This window comes from Pecten maximus, chromosome 10 (genome assembly GCF_902652985.1).
Source record: "Pecten maximus chromosome 10, xPecMax1.1, whole genome shotgun sequence".
NCBI classification, from domain to species: domain Eukaryota; kingdom Metazoa; phylum Mollusca; class Bivalvia; order Pectinida; family Pectinidae; genus Pecten; species Pecten maximus.
In genome coordinates this window covers 12,692,982-12,717,316 of record NC_047024.1, presented here as the reverse complement: position 1 = coordinate 12,717,316, position 24,335 = coordinate 12,692,982, and the positions used below count along the sequence as shown (strand labels likewise).

Below are 24,335 nucleotides of genomic sequence, written 5' to 3'. Positions count from 1 at the left end.
TACAACAATAGCATATAAGTGTGGCTACAAAAGTTGGCACTTTTCATTGACCTTGACTTTTCATTCAAGGTCAGATAATTGAAAAAAAATAATTAACAAAAATTCTTTCGAATCAGATTCTTTGTTCATTCTTTTTTTTCCTTGCACAATTAATGCATCTTGTAGTTCATAGTCGATGCTAACTTTTCTCTGTAACATGTTATCATAAAATATGTCAAGGTCAAGGTCCAAGAACGAGATCAAATCAAGGTCAAAATTTAAGAATTCAAAATGAATTAATATCGCAATTGCATGGCAACGTGCATGATTCACTGAGACAAAATGTTCCAGTTTTATGGTCGTGCGTTGAAAAATGACAGAGAAATGGCACTTTGAAAAATTTTCGTTTTCCCGCCAAAGTTCAAATTTCTCCCAAAAATACACTTAATTTCCTTTACTTCTATAACTTTACATATACATATTTGATATGTGGCACAGTGATAGCATGTACAGGAGCCTAGAAGTCTATTGCTTTTCACAGGGGTCAAATGATAAAAATCGAAAATCTCAAATTCTCTTAAAAACGGTAAATTTTGATCATATATCGAAGAAATGCTCTTTTGAAGATGTTTGGAACGTTTTAGTGTCAAATCATCAAAAAAAAGGCAGAAACGTCACTTGTGAAAAACGTTTTCCCACCAAAATTCAAAATTACCATTGAATTGCACTTTGAACGCTTTTCTTCCAACACTCTGACACATACAGACTTGATGGCTAGCAACAAAGGCATGAAAGTCGATGACCTTGAACATGAAAGCTCAAGGTTACGGTCAAGGTTCAAAATCAAATGACCGGTTAGAGAATGAAAGCGAATGAGAAAACATAGGGAAAACGTAGGGAAAGTGTAGGTAAAACATATATTAAAGCGACCGTCAGAACGATAATATGTCAACGATCATTTTCTGGATGGAAATCCTGTGTTTTGATTTTGATCAAATCTAGTTGTTGTTTGTAATTGCAAAACTAGGATATCACAGGTACCAGTATATAGATATGACCTACAGATTGAATCTCCTAGGATATCACAGGTCCAGTATATAGATATGACAGACAGATTGAATCTCCTAGGATATCACAGGTCCAGTATATAGATATGACAGACAGATTGAATCTCCTAGGATATCACAGGTCCAGTATATAGATATGACCCGCAGATTGAATCTCCTAGGATATCACAGGTCCAGTATATAGATATGACCCGCAGATTGAATCTCCTAGGATAGCACAGGACCAGTATATAGATATGAGTTTCTCCATTTGTATAATTTTAGATTTTCTTTTTAGCATAGAATATTTCCTGTCAAACTAACACTGACAGAACAATGGCTATTATCAAGGAGATGAAACTTAGCAGTAACCAGTAAACCAGTATCTATCTATAGCCGACATGAACAATGGTAAATGAATTATACTGATTACTAACATTATAATCAATAATAAACAAATAGTTCAAGCTGAACACAATGTGTTTATATCAATGTTTTCAAATCGTAAATATCCGACTGAATCACATCCTAAACAATCATAGTCTATCTGTTGATGAGCAAACATTTATTGACTGATTTTGTATTAAAATAAATATAAGATGTTCATACAAAATCACAGATCAATATTTTCAGCAGTACAACATCAAACCTTCACTTGATCATTGACAGTTTTTTCAGTGTGACATACATAAGGTGTATATTTCTTTATCACACAAAATCAACGTGAAGCTTGCAAAACAGTCACATCACTGGAATGATCTGTCTGAGTATAATCAACTTCTGTTGTCACATTGATTACAGATTTGTTTCCATACAAATTCCTCTCCTGTCCAATCCGACTTGATGAGCTCATGAATCTCCCACAGATCAGTGTATTGACAAGCATGTTCACACTCATCAAAATTTGCCTTCGTGTCTGTTAATGAACGACTATTGCACAAGTCTTTATATTCTGTACAAGGCATGGCAGTCTTAGAAATTTACACATTCTCAGAAATCTCAACTGGATTTTTTGTTGTAGGAAAATTTAAAGAATTTTGCTTTCTCAAAGTCTCCAGCACCCACAGGCTGAAAATAAACAGAAATAATCTTTTAGAAATATGAAGTAATACTTCATCAGATCAACACTCAAATGTCAGTTTCTTATCAACACTCCTGGCTATCAACAGTAAATACATTTTACAGTGGGCATTTAGTTAATATGGAAATAGAAACATTATGTAGAGATTCAAGATATACTGATAATATATAAATTCTGGATGTTTTTCAATCAATGACAGGTAATAAGGATAAGGAGAGGTGACTAGCAGAAAATCTGGAACCACATTCATACTAGAATTGAATATATCAAACCAAGATCAGCTACATAGTTACCTCACAGCCTAAGTCTGTGGCCATTGTTGTAACTGTTTTCCCAAACTCTGCCACCTGTTCCAGTTTCAGTTCCAACATGTACCTATGGATGACAAAGTAAATCTCAATCTTAAATCCACATCTTTCCCTAACATGAAATATTAATAAGGATTAATTAATTTTAATTTCTTTTTAATCCAGAAAAAAATTCATTTAATGTCCTCCATGTTCCTCAATTCTGAATTTAGATAAGAATTGAATTTTCACGTCGCACTGTGTTTTTAAGTAGTGTTATTGTTTCTCATTTGAGCTACAATTCACAGATATTCATCTCGTCCTGTAATGTGGATAAAGTAAAATACCAGAGTATCTCAGTATTACCCGAGGACATTGATCCCGACAGGATCCAGTGTGTGTAGTTGGTGTATCTCAGTATTACCCGAGGACATTGATCCCGACAGGATCCAGTGTGTGTAGTTGGTGTATCTCAGTATTACCCGAGGACATTGATCCCGACAGGATCCAGTGTGTGTAGTTGGTGTATCTCAGTATTACCCGAGGACATTGATCCCGACAGGATCCAGTGTGTGTAGTTGGTGTATCTAAGTATTACCCGAAGACATTGATCCCAACAGGATCCAGTGTGTGTAGTTGGTGTATCTCAGTATTACCCGAGGACAATGATCCCGACACGATCCAGTGTGTGTAGTTGGTGTATCTCAGTATTACCTGAAGACATTGATCCTGACAGGGTCCAGTATGTGTAGTTGGTGTATCTCAGTATTACCTGAAGACATTGATCCTGACAGGATCCAGTGTGTGTAGTTGGTGTATCTCAGTATTACCCGAGGACAATGATCCCGACAGGATCCAGTGTCTGTAGTTGGTGTATCTCAGTATTACCTGAGGACAATGATCCCGACAGGGTCCAGGGTATGTAGTTGGTGTATCTCAGTATTACACGAGGACATTGATCCCGACAGGATCCAGTGTATGTAGTTGGTGTATCTCAGTATTACCCGAGGACATTGATCCCGACACGATCCAGTGTATGTAGTTGGTGTATCTCAGTATTACCCGAAGGTATTGATCCCGACAGGATCCAGTGTGTGTAGTTGGTGTATCTCAATATTACCCGAGGACATTGATCCCGACAGGGTCCAGTGTGTGTACATGTAGTTGGTGTATCTCAGTATTACCCAAAGACATTGATCCCGACAGGATCCAGTGTGTGTAGTTGGTGTATCTCAGTATTACCCAAAGACATTGATCCCGACAGGGTCCAGTGTGTGTAGTTGGTGTATCTCAGTATTACCCGAGGACATTGATCCCGACAGGATCCAGTGTGTGGAGCTGGTGTATCTCAGTATTACCAGAAGGCATTGATCCCGACAGGGTCCAGTGTGTGTAGTTGGTGTATCTCAGTATTACCTAAAGGCAGTGATCCTGACAGGATCCAGTGTGTGTAGTTGGTGTATCTCAGTATTACCCGAGGACATTGATCCCGACAGGATCCAGTGTGTGTAGTTGGTGTATCTCAGTATTACCCAAAGGTATTGATCCCGACAGGGTCCAGTGTGTGTAGTTGGTGTATCTCAGTATTACCCGAGGACACTGATCCCGACAGGATCCAGTGTGTGTAGTTGGTGTATCTCAGTATTACCCAAAGACATTGATCCCGACAGGATCCAGTGTGTGTAGTTGGTGTATCTCAGTATTACCTGAAGGCATTGATCCTGACAGGATCCAGTGTGTGTAGTTGGTGTATCTCAGTATTACCCGAGGACAATGATCCCGACAGGATCCAGTGTGTGTAGTTGGCGTATCTCAGTATTACCCGAGGACAATGATCCCGACAGGATCCAGTGTGTGTAGTTGGTGTATCTCAGTATTACCCGAGGACAATGATCCCGACAGGATCCAGTGTGTGTAGTTGGCGTATCTCAGTATTACCCGAGGACATTGATCCTGACACGATCCAGTGTGTGTCGTTGGTGTATCTCATTATTACCCGAGGACAATGATCCCGACAGGGTCCAGTGTGTGTAGTTGGTGTATCCCAGTATTACCTGAAGACATTGATCCCGACAGGATCCAGTGTGTGTAGTTGGTGTATCTCAGTATTACCTGAAGACATTGATCCCGACAGGATCCAGTGTGTGTAGTTGGTGTATCTCAGTATTACCCGAGGACAATGATCCCGACAGGGTCCAGTGTCTGTTGTTGGTGTATCTCATTATTACCTGAAGACATTGATCCCGACACGATCCAGTGTGTGTCGTTGGTGTATCTCATTATTACCTGAAGACATTGATCCCGACACGATCCAGTGTGTGTAGTTGGTGTATCTCAGTATTACCCGAGGATATTGATCCCGACACGATCCAGTGTGTGTAGTTGGTGTATCTCATTATTACCTGAAGACATTGATCCCGACACGATCCAGTGTGTGTCGTTGGTGTATCTCAGAATTACCCGAGAACATTGATCCCGACAGGGTCCAGTGTGTGTAGTTGGTGTATCTCAATATTACCCGAGGACATTGATCCCGACAGGATCCAGTGTGTGTAGTTGGTGTATCTCAGTATTACACGAAGACATTGATCCCGACAGGATCCAGTGTGTGTAGTTGGTGTATCTCAGTATTACCTGAGGACAATGATCCCGACAGGATCCAGTGTGTGTAGTTGGTGTATCTCAGTATTACACGAGGACAATGATCCCGACAGGATCCAGTGTGTGTAGTTGGTGTACATATGTATTACCAGAAGGCATTGATCCTGACAGGATCCAGTGTGTGTAGTTGGTGTATCTCAGTATTACCCGAGGACAATGATCCCGACAGGATCCAGTGTGTGTAGTTGGTGTATCTCAGTATTACCCGAGGACATTGATCCCGACAGGATCCAGTGTGTGTAGTTGGTGTATCTCAGTATCACCCAAAGACATTGATCCCGACAGGGTCCAGTGTGTGTAGTTGGTGTATCTCAGTATTACCCGAGGACATTGATCCCGACAGGGTCCAGTGTGTGTAGTTGGTGTATCTCAGTATTACCCGAGGACATTGATCCCGACAGGATCCAGTGTGTGTAGTTGGTGTATCTCAGTATTACCTGAAGACATTGATCCTGACAGGATCCAGTGTGTGTAGTTGGTGTATCTCAGTATTACCCGAGGACAATGATCCCGACAGGATCCAGTGTCTGTAGTTGGTGTATCTCAGTATTACCTGAGGACAATGATCCCGACAGGGTCCAGGGTATGTAGTTGGTGTATCTCAGTATTACACGAGGACATTGATCCCGACAGGATCCAGTGTATGTAGTTGGTGTATCTCAGTATTACCCGAGGACATTGATCCCGACACGATCCAGTGTATGTAGTTGGTGTATCTCAGTATTACCCGAAGGTATTGATCCCGACAGGATCCAGTGTGTGTAGTTGGTGTATCTCAGTATTACCCGAGGACATTGATCCCGACAGGGTCCAGTGTGTGTAGTTGGTGTATCTCAGTATTACCCAAAGGTATTGATCCCGACAGGATCCAGTGTGTGTAGTTGGTGTATCTCAGTATTACCCAAAGGCATTGATCCCGACAGGGTCCAGTGTGTGTAGTTGGTGTATCTCAGTATTACCCGAGGACATTGATCCCGACAGGATCCAGTGTGTGCTGAGTATCTCAGTATTACCTGAAGGCATTGATCCCGACAGGGTCCAGTGTGTGTAGTTGGTGTATCTCAGTATTACCTAAAGGCAGTGATCCTGACAGGATCCAGTGTGTGTAGTTGGTGTATCTCAGTATTACCCGAGGACATTGATCCCGACAGGATCCAGTGTGTGTAGTTGGTGTATCTCAGTATTACCCAAAGACATTGATCCCGACAGGGTCCAGTGTGTGTAGTTGGTGTATCTCAGTATTACCCGAGGACACTGATCCCGACAGGATCCAGTGTGTGTAGTTGGTGTATCTCAGTATTACCCAAAGACATTGATCCCGTCAGGATCCAGTGTGTGTAGTTGGTGTATCTCAGTATTACCAGAAGGCATTGATCCTGACAGGATCCAGTGTGTGTAGTTGGTGTATCTCAGTATTACCCGAGGACAATGATCCCGACAGGATCCAGTGTGTGTAGTTGGCGTATCTCAGTATTACCCGAGGACAATGATCCCGACAGGATCCATTATGTGTAGTTGGTGTATCTCAGTATTACCCGAGGACAATGATCCCGACAGGATCCAGTGTGTGTAGTTGGCGTATCTCAGTATTACCCGAGGACATTGATCCTGACACGATCCAGTGTGTGTCGTTGGTGTATCTCATTATTACCCGAGGACAATGATCCCGACAGGGTCCAGTGTGTGTAGTTGGTGTATCCCAGTATTACCTGAAGACATTGATCCCGACAGGATCCAGTGTGTGTAGTTGGTGTATCTCAGTATTACCTGAAGACATTGATCCCGACAGGATCCAGTGTGTGTAGTTGGTGTATCTCAGTATTACCCGAGGACAATGATCCCGACAGGGTCCAGTGTCTGTTGTTGGTGTATCTCATTATTACCTGAAGACATTGATCCCGACACGATCCAGTGTGTGTCGTTGGTGTATCTCATTATTACCTGAAGACATTGATCCCGACACGATCCAGTGTGTGTAGTTGGTGTATCTCAGTATTACCCGAGGATATTGATCCCGACACGATCCAGTGTGTGTAGTTGGTGTATCTCATTATTACCTGAAGACATTGATCCCGACACGATCCAGTGTGTGTCGTTGGTGTATCTCAGAATTACCCGAGAACATTGATCCCGACAGGGTCCAGTGTGTGTAGTTGGTGTATCTCAATATTACCCGAGGACATTGATCCCGACAGGATCCAGTGTGTGTAGTTGGTGTATCTCAGTATTACACGAAGACATTGATCCCGACAGGATCCAGTGTGTGTAGTTGGTGTATCTCAGTATTACCTGAGGACAATGATCCCGACAGGATCCAGTGTGTGTAGTTGGTGTATCTCAGTATTACACGAGGACAATGATCCCGACAGGATCCAGTGTGTGTAGTTGGTGTACATATGTATCTCAGTATTACCCGAGGACATTGATCCCGACAGGATCCAGTGTGTGTAGTTGGTGTATCTCAGTATTACCCGAGGATATTGATCCCGACAGGATCCAGTGTGTGTAGTTGGTGTATCTCAGTATTACCCGAGGACATTGATCCCGACAGGATCCAGTGTGTGTAGTTGGTGTATCTCAGTATCACCCAAAGACATTGATCCCGACAGGGTCCAGTGTGTGTAGTTGGTGTATCTCAGTATTACCCGAGGACATTGATCCCGACAGGGTCCAGTGTGTGTAGTTGGTGTATCTCAGTATTACCCGAGGACATTGATCCCGACAGGATCCAGTGTGTGTAGTTGGTGTATCTCAATATTACCCGAGGACATTGATCCCGACAGGATCCAGTGTGTGTAGTTGGTGTATCTCAGTATTACACGAAGACATTGATCCCGACAGGATCCAGTGTGTGTAGTTGGTGTATCTCAGTATTACCTGAGGACAATGATCCCGACAGGATCCAGTGTGTGTAGTTGGTGTATCTCAGTATTACACGAGGACAATGATCCCGACAGGATCCAGCGTGTGTAGTTGGTGTACATATGTATCTCAGTATTACCCGAGGACATTGATCCCGACAGGATCCAGTGTGTGTAGTTGGTGTATCTCAGTATTACCCGAGGATATTGATCCCGACAGGATCCAGTGTGTGTAGTTGGTGTATCTCAGTATTACCCGAGGACATTGATCCCGACAGGATCCAGTGTGTGTAGTTGGTGTATCTCAGTATCACCCAAAGACATTGATCCCGACAGGGTCCAGTGTGTGTAGTTGGTGTATCTCAGTATTACCCGAGGACATTGATCCCGACAGGGTCCAGTGTGTGTAGTTGGTGTATCTCAGTATTACCCGAGGACATTGATCCCGACAGGATCCAGTGTGTGTAGTTGGTGTATCTCAGTATTACCCGAGGACATTGATCCCGACAGGGTCCAGTGTGTGTAGTTGGTGTATTTCAGTATTACCTGATGGCATTGATCCTGACAGGATCCAGTGTGTGTAGTTGGCGTATCTCAGTATTACCCAAAGACATTGATCCCGACAGGATCCAGTGTGTGGAGCTGGTGTATCTCAGTATTACCAGAAGGCATTGATCCTGACAGGATCCAGTGTGTGTAGTTGGTGTATCTCAGTATTACCCGAGGACAATGATCCCGACAGGATCCAGTGTGTGTAGTTGGCGTATCTCAGTATTACCCGAGGACAATGATCCCGACAGGATCCAGTGTGTGTAGTTGGTGTATCTCAGTATTACCAGAAGGCATTGATCCTGACAGTATACCCGAGGACAATGATCCCGACAGGATCCAGTGTGTGTAGTTGGCGTATCTCAGTATTACCCGAGGACATTGATCCCGACACGATCCAGTGTGTGTCGTTGGTGTATCTCATTATTACCTGAAGACATTGATCCCAACAGGATCCAGTGTGTGTAGTTGGTGTATCTCAGTATTACCCAGTGTGTGTAGTTGGTGTATCTCAGTATTACCCGAGGACATTGATCCCGACAGGGTCCAGTGTGTGTAGTTGGTGTATCTCAGTATTACCCGAGGACATTGATCCCGACAGGGTCCAGTGTGTGTAGTTGGTGTATCTCAGTATTACCCAAAGACATTGATCCCGACAGGATCTAGTGTGTGTAGTTGGTGTATCTCAGTACTACCCAAGGACAATGATCCCGACAGGGTCCAGTGTGTGTAGTTGGTGTATCTCAGTATTACCCGAGGACATTGATCCCAACAGGGTCCAGTGTGTGTACTTGGTGTATCTCAGTATTACCTGAAGACATTGATCCCGACAGGATCCAGTGTGTGTAGTTGGCGTATCTCAGTATTACCCGAGGACATTGATCCCGACACGATCCAGTGTGTGTCGTTGGTGTATCTCATTATTACCTGAAGACATTGATCCCAACAGGATCCAGTGTGTGTAGTTGGTGTATCTCAGTATTACCCAGTGTGTGTAGTTGGTGTATCTCAGTATTACCCGAGGACATTGATCCCGACAGGGTCCAGTGTGTGTAGTTGGTGTATCTCAGTATTACCCGAGGACATTGATCCCGACAGGGTCCAGTGTGTGTAGTTGGTGTATCTCAGTATTACCCAAAGACATTGATCCCGACAGGATCTAGTGTGTGTAGTTGGTGTATCTCAGTACTACCCAAGGACAATGATCCCGACAGGGTCCAGTGTGTGTAGTTGGTGTATCTCAGTATTACCCGAGGACATTGATCCCGACAGGGTCCAGTGTGTGTACTTGGTGTATCTCAGTATTACCTGAAGACATTGATCCCGACAGGATCCAGTGTGTGTAGTTGGTGTATCTCAGTATTACCCGAGGACAATGATCCCGACAGGGTCCAGTGTCTGTTGTTGGTGTATCTCATTATTACCAGAAGACATTGATCCCGACACGATCCAGTGTGTGTAGTTGGTGTATCTCATTATTACCTGAAGACATTGATCCCAACAGGATCCAGTGTGTGTAGTTGGTGTATCTCAGTATTACCCAGTGTGTGTAGTTGGTGTATCTCAGTATTACCCGAGGACATTGATCCCGACAGGGTCCAGTGTGTGTAGTTGGTGTATCTCAGTATTACCCGAGGACATTGATCCCGACAGGGTCCAGTGTGTGTAGTTGGTGTATCTCAGTATTACCCAAAGACATTGATCCCGACACGATCCAGTGTGTGTAGTTGGTGTATCTCAGTATTACCCGAAGACATTGATCCCGACATGATCCAGTGTGTGTAGTTGGTGTATCTCAGTATTACCCGAAGACATTGATCCCGACATGATCCAGTGTGTGTAGTTGGTGTATCTCAGTATTACCCGAAGACATTGATCCCGACACGATCCAGTGTGTGTAGTTGGTGTATCTCAGTATTACCCGAAGACATTGATCCCGACATGATCCAGTGTGTGTAGTTGGTGTATCTCAGTATTACCTTAAGACTTTGATCCCGACAGGATCCAGTGTGTGTAGTTGGTGTATCTCAGTATTACCCAAACACATTGATCCCGGCCGGGTCCAGTGTGTGTAGTTGGTGTATCTCAGTATTGCCCGAGGACATTGATCCCGACAGGATCCAGTGTGTGTAGTTGGTGTATCTCAGTATTACCCGAGGTCATTGATCCCGACAGGATCCAGTGTGTGTAGTTGGTGTATCTCAGTATTACCTGAAGACATTGATCCCGACAGGATCCAGTGTGTGTAGTTGGTGTATCTCAGTATTACCCGAGGACATTGATCCCGACAGGATCCAGTGTATGTAGTTAGTGTATCTCAGTATTACCCGAGGACAATGATCCCAACAGGATCCAGTGTGTGTAGTTGGTGTATCTCAGTATTACCCAAAGACATTGATCCCGACAGGATCCAGTGTGTGTAGTTGGCGTATCTCAGTATTACCCGAGGACAATGATCCCGACAGGATCCAGTGTGTGTAGTTGGTGTATCTCAGTATTACCAGAAGGCATTGATCCTGACAGTATACCCGAGGACAATGATCCCGACAGGATCCAGTGTGTGTAGTTGGCGTATCTCAGTATTACCCGAGGACATTGATCCCGACACGATCCAGTGTGTGTCGTTGGTGTATCTCATTATTACCTGAAGACATTGATCCCAACAGGATCCAGTGTGTGTAGTTGGTGTATCTCAGTATTACCCAGTGTGTGTAGTTGGTGTATCTCAGTATTACCCGAGGACATTGATCCCGACAGGGTCCAGTGTGTGTAGTTGGTGTATCTCAGTATTACCCGAGGACATTGATCCCGACAGGGTCCAGTGTGTGTAGTTGGTGTATCTCAGTATTACCCAAAGACATTGATCCCGACAGGATCCAGTGTGTGTAGTTGGTGTATCTCAGTACTACCCAAGGACAATGATCCCGACAGGGTCCAGTGTGTGTAGTTGGTGTATCTCAGTATTACCCGAGGACATTGATCCCGACAGGGTCCAGTGTGTGTAGTTGGTGTATCCCAGTATTACCCGAGGACATTGATCCCGACAGGGTCCAGTGTGTGTACTTGGTGTATCTCAGTATTACCTGAAGACATTGATCCCGACAGGATCCAGTGTGTGTAGTTGGTGTATCCCAGTATTACCCGAGGACATTGATCCCGACAGGGTCCAGTGTGTGTAGTTGGTGTATCTCAGTATTACCCGAGGACATTGATCCCGACAGGGTCCAGTGTGTGTAGTTGGTGTATCTCAGTATTACCCAAAGACATTGATCCCGACAGGATCCAGTGTGTGTAGTTGGTGTATCTCAGTACTACCCAAGGACAATGATCCCGACAGGGTCCAGTGTGTGTAGTTGGTGTATCTAAGTATTACCTGAGGACATTGATCCCGACAGGGTCCAGTGTGTGTAGTTGGTGTATCTCAGTATTACCCAAAGACATTGATCCCGACACGATCCAGTGTGTGTAGTTGGTGTATCTCAGTATTACCCGAAGACATTGATCCCGACATGATCCAGTGTGTGTAGTTGGTGTATCTCAGTATTACCCGAAGACATTGATCCCGACATGATCCAGTGTGTGTAGTTGGTGTATCTCAGTATTACCCGAAGACATTGATCCCGACACGATCCAGTGTGTGTAGTTGGTGTATCTCAGTATTACCCGAAGACATTGATCCCGACATGATCCAGTGTGTGTAGTTGGTGTATCTCAGTATTACCTTAAGACTTTGATCCCGACAGGATCCAGTGTGTGTAGTTGGTGTATCTCAGTATTACCCAAACACATTGATCCCGGCCGGGTCCAGTGTGTGTAGTTGGTGTATCTCAGTATTGCCCGAGGACATTGATCCCGACAGGATCCAGTGTGTGTAGTTGGTGTATCTCAGTATTACCTTAAGACTTTGATCCCGACAGGATCCAGTGTGTGTAGTTGGTGTATCTCAGTATTACCCAAACACATTGATCCCGGCCGGGTCCAGTGTGTGTAGTTGGTGTATCTCAGTATTGCCCGAGGACATTGATCCCGACAGGATCCAGTGTGTGTAGTTGGTGTATCTCAGTATTACCCGAGGTCATTGATCCCGACAGGATCCAGTGTGTGTAGTTGGTGTATCTCAGTATTACCTGAAGACATTGATCCCGACAGGATCCAGTGTGTGTAGTTGGTGTATCTCAGTATTACCCGAGGACATTGATCCCGACAGGATCCAGTGTATGTAGTTAGTGTATCTCAGTATTACCCGAGGACAATGATCCCAACAGGATCCAGTGTGTGTAGTTGGTGTATCTCAGTATTACCCAAAGACATTGATCCCGACAGGATCCAGTGTTTGTAGTTGGCGTATCTCAGTATTACCCGAGGACATTGATCCCGACAGGATCCAGTGTGTGTAGTTGGCGTATCTCAGTATTACCCGAGGACAATGATCCTGACAGGATCCAGTGTGTGTAGTTGGTGTATCTCAGTATTACCCGAGGACAATGATCCCGACAGGATCCAGTGTGTGTAGTTGGCGTATCTCAGTATTACCCAAAGACATTGATCCCGACAGGATCCAGTGTGTGTAGTTGGTGTATCTCAGTATTACCCGAGGACAATGATCCCAACAGGATCCAGTGTGTGTAGTTGGTGTATCTCAGTATTACCCAAAGACATTGATCCCAACAGGATCCAGTGTGTGTAGTTGGTGTATCTCAGTATCACCCAAAGACATTGATCCCGACAGGATCCAGTGTGTGTAGTTGGTGTATCTCAGTATTACCCGAGGACAATGATCCTGACAGGGTCCAGTGTGTGTAGTTGGTGTATCTCAGTATCACCCAAAGACATTGATTCCGACAGGATCCAGTGTGTGTAGTTGGTGTATCTCAGTATTACCCGAGGACATTGATCCCGACACGATCCAGTGTGTGTAGTTGGTGTATCTCAGTATTACCCGAGGACATTGATCCCGACAGGATCCAGTGTGTGTAGTTGGTGTATCTCAGTATTACCTGAGGACATTGATCCCAACAGGATCCAGTGTGTGTAGTTGGTGTATCTCAGTATTACCCGAGGACAATGATCACGACAGGATCCAGTGTGTGTAGTTGGTGTATCTCAGTATTACCCGAGGACATTGATCCCGACAGGATCCAGTGTGTGTAGTTGGTGTATCTCAGTATTACCCGAGGACATTGATCCCAACAGTATCCAGTGTGTGTAGTTGGTGTGTCTCAGTATTACCCGAGGACATTGATCCCGACAGGATCCAGTGTGTGTAGTTGGTGTATCTCAGTATTACCCGAGGACAATGATCCCAACAGGATCCAGTGTGTGTAGTTGGTGTATCTCAGTATTACCCGAGGACATTGATCCCAACAGGATCCAGTGTGTGTAGTTGGTGTACCCAGTGGTATTCCCTATCTCTTCTAATTTCAGAGGAAGAGGGGGAATCTGGGTCAGATTTTACAACGTCGATAATTTGACACCAGAAACACTTGCTGTCATAGTTTGGTAGATTGAAATGGGTTTCAACCAGTAATGTAAATATATTTATCACTAAGTTTACAATAAATTGAATAAAACATACGATTTTGTATATCAGATCCAATATTGGCCCTGAAATCTCTTTCCATATCAGACCAAATATTGGCCTTAACACCCCAATATTGGGGGGGTTCAAGGCCAATATTGGGTCCGATATGGAAACCGAAAGAGGTATGTATTATTCTCTATATTAAATGTCCCTGATATAATATATCATACGCACTCAGTATAATTATATCTATATCAAACATGTTCATAATCCTTCATACCATATGTTGGAATAATGGAGATGATAATTAGCATCATTAAATAAGACGGTTATGTACATGATCTGCCTATTGACCATATAAAAAACCATATCCACTATTAAAACTTAATACTAGAGATACTTTTACTATTAGGGAACAACCAACCAATTGAAAAAATAGATTTTTGAAACAGCCCCTGTGTATAGAAAGTTGAGCCAAGGATAAAATGTCTGGCAGCCACTGATTGGCCAGTATGTTATGAAGCGAGAAAATAGATATGTAGCCTGATAGGTAACTATCAATAAGAAATGCTGATATTAATTTCGTAAGTCCGATTGATTTTTTTCCCAAAAGTTCAGGTAATAATAATTAAAAGGTAAACATTTCAGATTTTTGAGAATTTTTAATGCGAAATTCACCCATTTTCAAAATGGCTACCCTGGAGAAAATTTGAGCTGAAGGACCCAACTTTTTTTTTTGATTAGGTATTATATCAGACCCTAAACTTTTGTTATAAACCATAATTGTCATATTGAATTCAAGATTTTGAATTAAATACTCCAAAACGTTAACACTAAAGTCTATGGGAAAACAATTGGTTGGTTGGTCTCTATACATGATTGTATGTTATTATAAAAAAAAAAAATAAAATAATAATAATTACCAGGTTAACAATCTGTATATTATCAAATGTAGAACAAAAGACAATGTTTGGATAACTATATCAATTTTTGTATTGATGACCAAGTTAACGATAACATGAACAGTAAAGTCTTACTTTGCCGATTCCAGAATCAATGTGGCTTGGTCAGCAAATATAGGTGAGATGTTCTCCTTTAAAAGGTGCACCAAACTGCAACAAAACATGAAAGTTTGTTTTCTTTGATCAACACTATAAATGTCTTAATCATTACAGGAATTCAGTTGTTTTTAAAGTGAAAAAAAACTTCAAAAGGTTACAGGTGACTGAATTTGAAGTTAACTCTTTGCAGAGAATGTAAATTTATCTTACATTAAACCTACCTGTTTGCAAAGTAGATGACATGAAATAGATTCTTGTACTTGCTCTTCTTCGTGAGATCGGTTAGACTGCTGATTGGGAGGAAGGTTACCTTTACACCATCCACGGTCAGGGATTCTGAAGTATATATGTAAACAAATGTAGGTGTGGGGTCCTCAACACAACAGCCACTGTGAGCCAGGTGAGATAAGTAAGTAACAAGTGCAATCAATGATTGCAAAAGCTCACCGGCAGCAGCAATCACACTATATATATGCATTCATTTTTGATGTATGTATAAGCATGTCATTTTGAAATTGTATGTCACATAATATCGCTCCTAGACCTCTAATGGATGTAACAAGATTTCCAAAACTTACCCCAAAATCTTTAAAGTGGGTTTTGGTTCCAAAAAAAGTAAGTGGGTTTTGGTTCCAAAAAAATTAAGTCCACTAAATGGTAAAATGCCAAAAAAAATCACAATTTTTTTTCTGCATGATTTTGCCATAACATCACTCCTGGACCTCTAATGAATATACAAACCAAATTAGAAGGGTGAGGTGCATATACTTTTGGACTTAACCCCAAAACTTTAAAGTGAGTTTTCGTGCCAAAAAAGTACTTTAAAGTGAGTTTTGGTGCCAAAAAAGTTATGTCCACAAAATGGTAAAATGCGAAAAAAATTACATTTTTTTCTGCATGATTTTCATATAACATCACTCCTAGACCTCTAATGAATGTATAAACCAAATTAGAAGGGCGAGAGGTGTATACTTTTGGATTTACAAGCTTTCCAAAAATCTTATCCCAAAAACTATAAAGTGGATTTTGGTGCTAAAAAAGTTCAGACTTTCAGTATAATGTGAGTGATATCCAGTACAGTGGGTCTAAATGAGTTGTTTATAGAAATATAGCTGAATTGCTCCCTTTTGACCCCACCCCTCAGACCCCTGGGAGATCAGCCCCACCATTTCTACAGTTTAAAATCCATACCACCAAGCAATTCTTCTTGTCAAATTATAACTGGTGGTTAAGAAGATATCTTTTGAAAAAAATTGTTGAGTTAAGGATTAAGGGTTACAGACGACAGATGGACAATGGACGACAATGTAAATGACATAAGTTTCACCTCAGTCCTCCAGATCAGGTGAGCTCATCACATAATCCATTACATTTGTCGCTTCATTAATAAAAATATTCACCTGGATTCCTTAAAATTAAACAAGTAAAAGATATCTGAGCAAATCATACATGTCACTCTTATTACAACCAAAGTAAGTACCACTACATTGAATACCACAGTTATATTACCGTATTCCTGGTCCAGTGTCGACACCTGTGGGACGCCTTGCTGTTTCCTTGCCTGTTCCTCAGCATCAGCATCAGCTTCCTCCTCTAGCTTTTTCAAAGTTTCTTCTGCTGTCTTCGTTGTCTCTTCTTCCTTTTTCAGATCCTCCTCTGTTTCCTCTGTGACCTCTGGCAGTGACATCATAAGTATTATGGTAATTCCTTGTATTCACTAGTTTCATATATAATTTTGTTTTCATTTCAGATGAGTGTTGGCTATTTCTAAAACCCACTGATATTACATCTGTATAAAGCTTAATGTACTATGAAACAATGCATGTAATGGTCGCAGCCCAGCTATTTTAGAATTTATCCCTCCATGTTGACTCACCTGTAATGGTCAGCCCAGCTATTTCAGAATGTATCCCTCCATGTGGACTCACCTGTAATGGTCAGCCCAGCTATTTTAGAATTTACCCCTCCATGTGGACTCACCTGTAATGGTTGACCGAGCTGTTTTAGAATTTATCCCTCCATGTGGACTCACCTGTAATGGTCGGCCCAGCTGTATTAGAATTTACCCCTCCATGTGGACTCACCTGTAATGGTCAGCCCAGCTGTTTTAGAATTTACCCCTCCATGTGGACTCACCTGTAATGGTTGACCCAGCTATTTTAGAATTTACCCCTCCATGTGGACTCACCTGTAATGGTTGGCCCAGCTATTTTAGAATTTACCCCTCCATGTGGACTCACCTGTAATGGTCGGCCCAGCTGTTTTAGAATCTACCCCTCCATGTGGACTCACCTGTAATGGTTGGCCCAGCTGTTTTAGAATCTTTGTTGTCAGGCTTGTCCTCCTTTGGTTGTGGTTTCTCATACTTTGTTTGTGTTGTGATCTCGTGAAACATTGACAGTACGTTGTACTCAGCAATGTGTTGGGATGTCTACAAACCATTACAAAATCGGGTAATCAAGTGTTTATAGATATGTACTACTAATGTCCTTCCCATGATATTGAGAAAAACATATAAAAATGAATGAATTGTTTATGTATTTTTAATCCCAAATCATCCACTATAGTAAAATAGATTCATATGATTAAATTCAATTATCTTGAGGAAAATACTTCATTAAAGCCAATTATAAGTTTAATTTATTAAGGATATATATAAGCATTCACAATTGTCAAACATTAAAAAATCATCTGATTTTATAGATTTTAAAATCTAATTTTTTACTTATGTTTGAAGATTTTAGTTTTTTTACATTTCCAAATGCTTTGACACAACAAATATATGTTGACATTTTCCCTAGAGCTGTTTTTATGAAAAAAAATAGGAGATTCACATTCTTGGTAAATGTTTTTTACTATGTTTAGATTTGTTTGATGCTATTAGTGTAATGTAATTGGCTGTGTAAACTGGAAAAAAAATGGCGTGTTATTAAAAGCTATTAGGCACTGCATGTGTACCAATCAATCACAAGATAACTCATTTGCAATTTTCTTTCCTCACAGCTTACCCTGTTCCAATCAACAACACATTGTATTTTAACTTAATAAGAATGTTACAAAACTCTCACATGCTGGTAGATGTTGTTGGATTTCTTGAAGGCAGATTTGTCCTCACACTCGATACCAAGGGCGACATAGGGACTGACGAGGAGGTCTCCCCAGTATCCCCGTCTGTGGTGCCGTTCTCCATCCTGTGGAGACATGTCAAAAAATCAATCTATAATCCTGTCTTACAATCAGATATGTTTAGAGTGTTTTATTGCTCCATGTATTTGACATATAGACATTTATAATGGTAAATATGTACATTTGTAAGTACTTTTCATGTATTGGAATGTTTTTAGTTGTCATGTTGTTTATGAACACCAACTAAATGAGGCATTTATGTTTAATTTTCAGATAATTAACATTTATTTTAGATTTTAATCACACTCATCCAAAGTGATTACTTTTATCATAACCTGATACATGTATACACCCATCCAATCCAGCTCATCATAACCTGTACATACATGTTTATACCAATCAAAATCAGCTCATCACAACCTGTACATACATGTATACACCCATCATAACCTGTACATACATGTATACACCCATCATAACCTGTACATACATGTATATACCAATCAAAATCAGCCCATCATAACCTGTACATATATGTATACACCCATCAAATTCAGCTCATCACAACCTGTACATACATGTATACACCCATCAAATTCAGCTCATCACAACCTGTACATACATGTATATACCCATCAAATTCAGCTCATCACAACCTGTACATACATGTATACACCCATCAAATTCAGCTCATCACAACCTGTACATACATGTATATACCCATCAAATTCAGCTCATCACAACCTGTACATACATGTATATACCCATCAAATTCAGCTCATCACAACCTGTACATACATGTATACACCCATCAAATTCAGCTCATCACAACCTGTACATACATGTATATACCCATCAAATTCAGCTCAAATCCATCCTATAGATACTGATACACTGTACCTACATGTTTGAATACCATTCCAGAAGCCAGTGTTCTGTTCGGGATGTCATAGCTCCCCTCTCGTACTTCAAACGCGATTCCCTGACTTCTCCACTTCCTGTACTCATGGGAGTTGATGATGTCGGCCTGTTGATAACATAAATAGATCTCTATTGTTATTCTATCATAATATAAGGACAGTGACAAATATCCTTCTACAACAAGAGATGTATATAACTTTCCTTTTGATCATATTTAATGAGAATTCTGACAGAATAACGTTTGACCAAACAAACCCCTTTCAGTCCCTATAGATTCACCGCTTCTATCCTGTATACTGATACATTTCATTCATATCACAATATTCTGTCAGACTTTTTCAACAGGAACCATTCGGGGCAACCAGTGTGATTATAATATAAGTTGATGTAACTTGTTTCAGAATTGTTGTAAAGTAAATAAAGTTCACATTTACAACAGGAACCAATCAATATCCTCTATTTTATTAATAGCTTAATTATTGACACTTGTTATTCAGCACTATACAGAAAATCATTTTTCATCAATTTTAATGACATCTTTTATAAAGACCAAGGAGTACATGTATATAACATCCTCTCTAAAATCAATTGTTACAGGTATTTACGTAACAATATTTATTTTACTGTAAATGTAGGTCTTACATGTACATAACAATTTTATTACTGTAAATGTAGCAGATCGTACATAACAATATCTATTACTGAAAATGTAGAAGATCTTACAACAGCTCAGTATAAATTGACAATTAAGGTCATGTATACATTCAATGGGAGGATGTGGAAGAAAACGTAAACTTTTGTGTAATTACAATCTCACACATTGTCTGTTGCACAATGTTACTTACATCTCTATAAACAAGCTTCATATTGAGATCCCAGTCAAATATGTTGAGTCTGTTGTCGTATCTGTTTCCCATTAACTGACGAAGTCTCAGGTCCCTATAATAAATCATAAGTAAAAATGTATGAAGCAGTCTGTTTTTATTTGGATGATCTATTTAGTTAAATATCAAATTTGGATTAAAAAAGGCAATAGAATTTAGATGGACTTTATTACTGGTAGAATGTATATGCAAAATTTACTTTCACAATAAGGACTGAAAATAAATGTTTATTTTTATAATTCATCTTTATCATTTTATTGTTGTATATTAAGCAGAGTTTTTTCCCTCAATCTTATTTTACCAAATAAAGTCATGTCATTGATGTTGATAACACACATGGTATTAAATCAGACCATGACAATCCCCGAGATCTAGAATATTAAGTTTCCCACTGGTCTGATTATAAGAAGTGATTATATTCAGGGGAAGTTACTCTTACTTTATCAAAATTGGCCAGTTTATATTTTTGCAAATATTGTCTTGAAAATAACAAAAATTAGTAACCGTGAAAAAAAAATTCCGAAGTAACATTTTTATTTCTTATTAATTGAATAGTGCTTAAATTAATTCAATTTGTTATCAATTGAATACTTCTTTGTTAAATTGATTCAATTAATTATAAATTTAATATTGCTTGAATAAACTTAAATTTGTTTTTGATTAAATGTAAACCAAAGAGCTATTTGATAGCCAATGTATCTTACCAGACTTTCTCAGCATCAAAGAATTTAGTATCTGGATGTCTCCAAAATTTGAAGATACTCTCCAGGAAATCCCGCTCTTTGTACTGAAACAGATATTAAGTTCTATAATTTTATACATATTGATTAACTTATCAATTTTACCATTTTAATAATATTAATTCAAATAGAACAGAAATAACATTTGATCTTGCATGCCTAATGATAATAAAAAAATTACATCCAAATACCTTTTTAACAATAATGTATGATCTTAAATGTTCTTGACCAACAAATAAGCCTTGTAAAATAAAAAGAAATACTCAATAGCTGCAAGTAAAATTCTGTAACTATATAACCTCACCTTGAGCTGTGACAAATCAAAGATGGGAAGTTTTTTTTCCAAGTAATCAAAATCAGTAACCATTCTGGAATGGAAACAAAAATATCTCATGGAAAGTATCAGAGCAGAGGTAGACACAATTGTTGACCAGACATTTCTACCTCACAAAATGTTTATACATTGGATAATTAGCAATATTAGATTATGAAAGAATAAAAACAGTACCTTACCATGAAAATAGATATAATACAAAACATTATTTTCATTTTTATTTTTATATTTCATCAAGTTGCTCCGTTGTTTTCCTGCTGTCACAGACCAACATGGCTCCTGACTACATTAGCATATGTATCAGCAGTCACAGGGGACAGCTCTTACGAACTGTACTCAAACGTAGTCCTGACATTCGATAGGAAATCTTTTTCTCGGAAGGTAGCATTTTATAAAGGTTTCATATCCCATTAATTACATTAAAACATGTTAGTTAGATAAGCCTGGATTGTAAGATGGCATTTTAAAGGTTAAGTCATTGTATTTCATGCCAATTGTAGTTTAAAAATAACATAGTGATAAACGAACATATCTTTTCTACTGTTGGAACAGAAATTCCATAGGCTGTACTTACTTAATAAACTCTGTTGACATCTTCTCCAAATATTCAGAGGTTTGTTTTCTCACAAGAATATTCCCAAAAAGTTCAAGAAACAATTCAGTCTTCTCTGAAATGAAAACATTAAATCCAATTTGACTAAATACTATGTATCAAATAAAGAAATGTCAATAACAAATTTAAGTAAAAAGTAAATTTAAATACTTAAAAACGAAGAAAACAGAGTAAACTACATTTCTTACTTTTTTTCATTTTTGACATCTTCTCATAACATCATATTTTATCACAGTCAACAAAACACAATATACTGGCAAGTGTAGTCATTAACTTAAAAATTGTGGATGGACAGGTGACGGTGTAGTCTGTACTGTTCATCATCAAGTAAATGCTTTTAGATCAGATGACCTAATGTGATTAAATGCAATTTTAAAATAAGAAATAGCCTAGAACAGGTATTAGAATAAAAGGCAGCATAAGGATTTTTGGCATTGGCTGCAAGGCTGTCATACTGGACATTAAAGCATTTGATAATGGCTTAAACAACTGTCTGGCAGCAACCATATCACTTACCTTGTAAGCCCATTCTTTTTTGTGTTTCCAATGCAATTGTCATAAACAGCATGTCTCTGGCATACAATTCCAGGTTATTTTCAATGATATAAAACTAAAAAGAAGATAGACATAGTTTTTTTTTTTTTTTTTTTTTTAAATATTAGTAAAAAATGTGATCTACGTACTTTTCTGTATCTGATAATTACAGACGAATGCATATTTTCGTCTAACATCACAACAAATATTGTTTATGATTAGTTGAGTTTTAATTTTTTTTTTTTCAGAAAATGATGAGTTTATTGATTTACATGGCAAACAAAAATGAACAAAACAAACATGTCAAAATGGTTTTAAAAGGTTAAACTTTAAAATATTTCACACCTTTATAGTTTTTGCTGAATTGGCAGTAGAAAACTGATTAAAACAATGACAATACAAATGTGTTATGGTACTTTAGGATACGATATGATACCTTTTCTTGTTATTTTTTTTTTCAATTCTTGGAAACCCCTTTTTCTTGACACCTGTTACTTACATGGAGTTTCCTCTTCCTGTGGCGGTAAGACCTAGCAATGGTAGTGAGTAGATGTCTCATATCTCCGGCCCCCACCAGGAGGATCCGCAACTCTTCTTCAAAAACAGATACAGATACAAGTAAAACAAGAACACCAGTAATCAGGAATCACTTATTAAAGTAGTCTTCAAAAACACAACTTGATATGATAATGAGGCTTCCCAATTTAAAAAAAAAAATAATAATAAAAAAAAAATGGACAAAGTCAAATACCAAAATAAACAAATGCTAATAACTTCTGCAAAAATAGGTGAATCAAAATGCAGTTGAGGGAAACACAAACATATATTGTGGCTATAAAGTCTACAAAGTTTCAAAGAAATTGATAAAAAAAGGCAGGAGGAGATCTCATCTCTAGACAAAAATCATCAGAAATAAACAGGTAGCAATTACTTTTGCAAAAATAATCAAATCCAAAAATATCTTCAGGGAAACACAACTATGTACATATCATGGTTATAATGCATACCAATATTCCAAAAGATGGTTCAATAAATGTTGGAGGAGACCTGTGGACAGATGGACACCATACCATAATACTCCCTCAAATCTGATAGGCATATTAAGACTATATGCTATTATTTATGGAAAAAATGATCAAATTACCTGGTCCATCATCACTATCCAGTCTGAGCTCCTTCAGAGCTGATATTAAGTCTGTAAAGGTAAAAACAAAACAAAAGTTTTGATATCAAATAAAAAAAACAAAAACAAAAAACAACTTCCTCTTCTTGACAGATATTAATTCTATATCTCAGATAAAGATTACACCAGTATCATGAATCCTTGTACATTAGGTACATATATGCAGGCTCATCATTACATTGGACCATTAATACTCAGATCTGATGCCATATTCCCTCAAACCATATAGATATCATTATATAGCACTCGACTCTCTTATAAAACTGTAGTACTTTTTGAGAAGTTACATGTTGTACATTGTTATGACATATTACCTTAATTGTGGGTCAGAGAGAAGAAAAGACGGCAGGGAAATCTAACAATTGTGATATATTGATAATTTAAAAGATTTTCATTTCAAAATATTTTATTCAATCAAGCATTTGAATTAATTTACATACAGTATTTCATAATAGAGATAGAATTTAGATATAAAAATGGATTGGACAATAGGCTAAGCCTATACAGGTCCTTTCCGTAATTTAAAAGATAAAGATGATATGCTCATCACATAGAAGCACCGATTATATGCAAGGATATCTTTAGTTTATCTACTGTAGGTACATGTATTTTGTAACAATGCTTCCATCTCTCAGTCTCAAACAGAATAAAATAGTGTCAGTGGTAGCTTACCGGTGTCCTGGAGATCAAGTGCTGGGCTAAATCCCCACCAAGTTATAGTACCAAAGCCGTCCGTCATCTTTAAATCGGTTTCTTCCAGACTTTTGAAGTCAAGAATGAAAACAAGTTTTTGCTTGTAAGCACACGTGAAACTCTGACGGAGTAACGCCGTCCACCATTTGTAAACAAAGCAACCCCGCACTGAATAATATTTCACAGGAGCCGATGAAAGGGACATCAACAAAATCATTATATAATCATTGTTCACTTATTAAGAATCTAGTGAATAAAACA

General features: G+C 39.4%; 1 protein-coding gene across 1 annotated transcript; it reads right to left on the bottom strand.

The window, feature by feature from the left end:
* Nucleotides 1–117: 117 nt before the first annotated feature.
* On the bottom strand, nt 118–24,335 carry LOC117335714 (dynein assembly factor 3, axonemal-like). Its single transcript, XM_033895889.1, has 16 exons — nt 24,054–24,335; nt 23,343–23,393; nt 22,698–22,792; nt 22,181–22,274; nt 21,626–21,719; nt 21,022–21,085; nt 20,682–20,764; nt 19,939–20,032; nt 19,077–19,199; nt 18,115–18,237; nt 17,339–17,477; nt 16,556–16,720; nt 15,268–15,382; nt 15,023–15,097; nt 2,400–2,481; nt 118–2,093 (listed from the first exon to the last, which is right to left on the bottom strand). Exons 1-16 carry the CDS (start codon nt 24,289–24,291, stop codon nt 2,025–2,027), a joined length of 1,704 nt encoding a protein of 567 aa, XP_033751780.1. The 5' UTR covers nt 24,292–24,335; the 3' UTR covers nt 118–2,024.